This window comes from Trypanosoma cruzi, genomic scaffold (genome assembly GCF_000209065.1).
Source record: "Trypanosoma cruzi strain CL Brener 1047053517133 genomic scaffold, whole genome shotgun sequence".
In the NCBI taxonomy this organism is placed as follows: Eukaryota; Euglenozoa; class Kinetoplastea; order Trypanosomatida; family Trypanosomatidae; genus Trypanosoma; species Trypanosoma cruzi.
In genome coordinates, this window is record NW_001849562.1 from 201,642 (window position 1) to 205,757 (window position 4,116).

General features: G+C 52.3%; 2 protein-coding genes and 1 pseudogene across 2 annotated transcripts, besides 4 other annotated features; all 3 read right to left on the minus strand.

The window, feature by feature from the left end:
* Tc00.1047053511533.5 lies at positions 1-336 on the minus strand (annotated as a pseudogene; the record flags this gene model as incomplete).
* Positions 1-4,116: a sequence feature (heterozygous, Esmeraldo-like haplotype).
* Positions 451-479: a microsatellite.
* Positions 657-717: a sequence feature (A-rich).
* On the minus strand, positions 870-3,287 carry Tc00.1047053511533.10 (hypothetical protein, conserved; the record flags this gene model as incomplete). The annotated part of the gene is made up of 1 exon (XM_798150.1): positions 870-3,287. The coding sequence occupies one exon, from the start codon at positions 3,285-3,287 to the stop codon at positions 870-872; it is 2,418 nt and encodes an 805-aa protein (XP_803243.1).
* Positions 3,360-3,382: a microsatellite.
* On the minus strand, positions 3,776-4,116 carry Tc00.1047053511533.19 (dynein light intermediate chain, putative; the record flags this gene model as incomplete). The annotated part of the gene is made up of 1 exon (XM_798151.1): positions 3,776-4,116. A coding segment is annotated over one exon (341 nt), but the record flags the coding sequence as incomplete, so codon positions are not given.

Here is a 4,116-nt window from a genome sequence, read left to right on the forward strand (position 1 = left end):
CATTCAGCAGCTGATAGGTTTAACGACGCACTTCATCCGGGGGCAAACCGTGCCGTTTCTCCTCAATAAGCTGCAGGATGGTGTTCTCCACATACTCAAATACAAGAAAAACTTACCGTCACGGCGAAACACATCCAACAAGGAGATAACATTGGGGTGGCGTAGTTGCTTCAGCACCCGCACCTCACGCAGCGACGTCTTGCGCACATGATTGTCATCCTCCGCCTGCTTGTACTTTTTAATGGCAACAATTCGGCCGGTGGCGCGATGACGTGCCTTAACGACGACACCGTACGTGCCCTCTCCAAGAATGCCTAATGTTTCGTACCCCTCCATACGAAGTCCCGCTCGCTCCCCCCCACCCCCCGCCTGGTGATGGGCCAGTCTCCTTCCTCCTCCGCAGCGGCACAAGAACTTCTTCTTCTTATTGGCGACAACGTCTCCTCTTGTTATATATGTATGTATATATATAGATATATGTTTGTTCGCTTGCTTCCCCTCTCTCCTTTTCTTACGGCCCCTCCCTTTCAGTCAGCCTTCTGTCCCGTGTGCGTGTTGCCTTTCGCCCCCCCACCGCTGGCGGGGTCGCCCTTTAATAAAATTGGTTCCGTATCACCCACCGGAAGGAAAAAGAAGACACCAGCAGAAGCAACAACAAAACAAAAAAAAAAAGAAGAAAAACAGAGAAGAGAAGAGAAGAGAAAATGGAAAAGAAAAAGGCGAAAAGCAAAAGAGTGGCAACAACGGCACAGGCAGCAAAAAAAGAAAACACCACCACCGCCACCACTCAGCTCCCCCTCGCGCCTGGCAAATCAAAAGGAATGTCACCAAAAATAAAAAAAACGGTGAAAAAAAAGGAAAAGATTTCCTCACAACCCAACGGTCTCGAGCGCACCTGAATCGTCCATCAACGTTAAACGCAGGAGTGTTATTGCGGCACGAAGCGCACCTGCCGTCGTCGCAATCGGCTCAACAAAACCAAGAGAGGGTGGCCCACGCAACCGTTCCTGTCGGTATGCATCCTCATCCTCATCAGACTCGCTGTCACTACTTTCCGTATCGCTGCAACAGAAGTAACTTCGCTCTCCGTCACCGTGGCCCACTTCGCACGGTGGAGGCGTACGGGTGCGACGATAGAAGGAAACGTCCTCGCGTATGCAGACATGGAGCGGTGGTTCCCGTAAGGAAGTAAGAGAGTTTGCAGAGTGAGATTTCGCCCGACTAATCGCATCGCTCTCAAGCTGCAGCCACGCGTGTCGCAGTGGCTGATGATGGGCAGTGATAAGTTCTGCCAGACGCCGCGGCACTTCCAGCAGCACCTCAGACAACATCTGCAACACCGCCGCCACCACAGGCAAGTTGGCCGTTGCATGCGCATCATCAACATGACTAGTGCCCTCGAGCCTCTGCATTTGGCACTTCAACGTCTCTGCACTGAGGCGCAGTTGACGTGAGAGAGCGATCGGCAAGGCTCCTCCCGCCCGCACAAAACCAAGACCACACTCGGGACTCGCATCGCCACTCGACGGTGATGCGTCCATAGCTGCCCGTACGCTCGCCAAACACTTTAGCAGTAAATCTGTGTACATGCGAAGCTGATAAGCAGTTGGGGCCACGAGCAGCATTGAGCCCACACCCTGAAGCCTCCGAAGACCACGCGCACCTTCTTCCAAAAGTGTGCCTTGATCCAACTCCAGCAGCACCACTCGCACGTTACTGCATTCATTCACCATAAATTCCTTTACGTTGGCAGATGAGCAAACTTCAAGTAACGGCCCATGCGCCAGACGGGAAAAAGGGAGAAGAACATCCTCCGCTCGGCCCGGCAATTCCAACACATCACGGCGCAAAACAGCCGCTGTGGGGCACCAAACGGGATCCTCCTGAGCACCACGTTTTTCCGTTAATTTCTCATGTCTCCAGTACTGTAACCGACGCAGCAACGCATCAAAACCAACTTCATCCACTTCATCTACCATAAAAATGGGGCGTCTGCATTCCCGCTCTTTATCCCTGTTGCCAGTAACGTTGTAGCGAAGTCCATACGTCTTCATAACAGGAGGTACGTGAGAAGGAGTGAGTACGGCAGTCACACCGTGCATCCAAGCCCATTCATAAAGCATCCGTGCAGCTTCCCACTGCGCCTTTTCCTGCTCCGTCGTCGTCCACTGTCGCTCGACAACCCTTCTCCCATCATTGCTACAATCCCCCGCGTCCATATCACTGTCAGTATCAATTTTTTCCTTCCTGTTGGAGTGCTCAAACTGCAGCAAACCACCTTGATCGTCGATGCGCAGGAACATAACCCGCTCGGCTTGTCCATCACCATGGCGCTCCAAAGTGAAAAATGGTGTGACTGTGCCTTGGTGCGGGGAGATCTCGGGAGACACGGTGGGCAGCAAAAAGGTGCCAAATGGTAGAACGCGAGAATGAAGTACCGATTCACCCTGGCAAGGCACAATGTATGATGTTGAGTCAATCAAGACGTCCCGTGCTCGAGCCACAATGGAATGCAGGTCCCCCTCTCCGTTTGGAAAAGACGAACTCCACAGAAAACGCACAAGCAGTTGCCGAAGTTTCGTCAGCACATCATCCTCAACGTGTGTGCACATGATGAAATGGATACAACCCTCCACCACCCGTCGTGTCACCTTGGAACCAGCAACACCGTAGACATAAGGCTGCAAATCCCGAAGAGATGCACGCACCATTCGACCAATCACATCATCCCCTCTTTGTTGCTCCGCGTCATCGCCGTCTTCGTCATCTCCCACAGGGGAAACATATCGCATCTCCCCAGAAGTTGTCATCTCACGCAGTACTCGCACTAGCCGCAGCCTATTCCGTAGCGAAGACGGAGAGCCAGCGACCGGGTAATGTGCATTGGGAGAAAGAATTTGACGCAGTAACGATGCACACGTGAGGAGTAACCGTCCCTGACCATCTGAGAGTCGTTGATACGTCCCTCTGTTTACATGACTCCCTGCCCTCGTCCTGGGGGTTGAGTTATCTGTTAGAAACACACGCCAAAGCACCTGCCATGCCTCCAGCCCCGCCGTATTCCGCATCACATCATTGGCCCTTGGGCGCAGAAGTCGCAGCTCACCATCGACGCTTACCGAGGCCGCGAGTAAACCGTGAGGTCCAAGATGAATTCGCTCAGCGCACTCCTGCAGCGCCCGCGCAAGCGCCACCAGCGAACCCGCTGGGGAGTACACACGCATCCTCCGCCCTGGAGCAATCGCCATGGCAGACTCATCTGTATCCTCATTCTTCGCTTGTGTCATTGCACGCCCGTCGCCGAACACAGCAGCTACTCATCCCAAGCACACCCACCACAAATTAATTTATTGGCTTCCAAAAAAAAAAAAAAAAAAAGAAACGCTCACGGAGCCAACAAGCTAAGAAAGCGCGACAGGAAAGCCTTCTTTCCCCTTCTTTCACTCCGTGCGTGTGTTATTGTCTTTGGTTTCTGCCTACTAATGTTTGCGGGAGGCGAGGAGGCCAATCCAAGCAGCGGCGTTTATTACGGTAAAGTACGCGGTTCAACCTGAGCGGAAAAAAAAAAAAGGGACAAGGTCCGCCACCTCTTTTTCAGATATTTTTCTCCTTTTCTTTCTCCTTTTCATTTGATTTTGTTTGACTCTTCAAAAAGAATCGCACGAAGATTCTTCCATGCGTGCTTCTTTCACCCCGCCCCCTTTTTTTTCTCGCCCAAAAAATATATACACATATATACAAACACATGCGCACGGCCCCACTCGATGTGGAGGTGTCATTCCTTCTCCTTCTTTTCCTTCGATTTGCTTCTATCGTCTTTGGTGCTCTTTTCCCGCTTAAATGCGCTCTTCCTGTACTGCTCCAGTTCGTCCTCCTTCTGCTTGCGCACGGCGTCTACGGTTGGCTCTCCGAACCCGTTTTCGCCGGTATCATACAGACGCTTCAAAAACGAGTCGTTCTGCATCCGATCTTCTGATTGTTTTGCTGGAAACATGGCGTCAAGAGGCGCCTTCCAGCGGTCAAGTTCCGCGTCACCAGTAGACTGAAGGCCTCCCATGTCACTCACGGCCGGTTCTCCAATGTCAGCAAAGGTGTCAGCGCTTGGAATGACTAGAA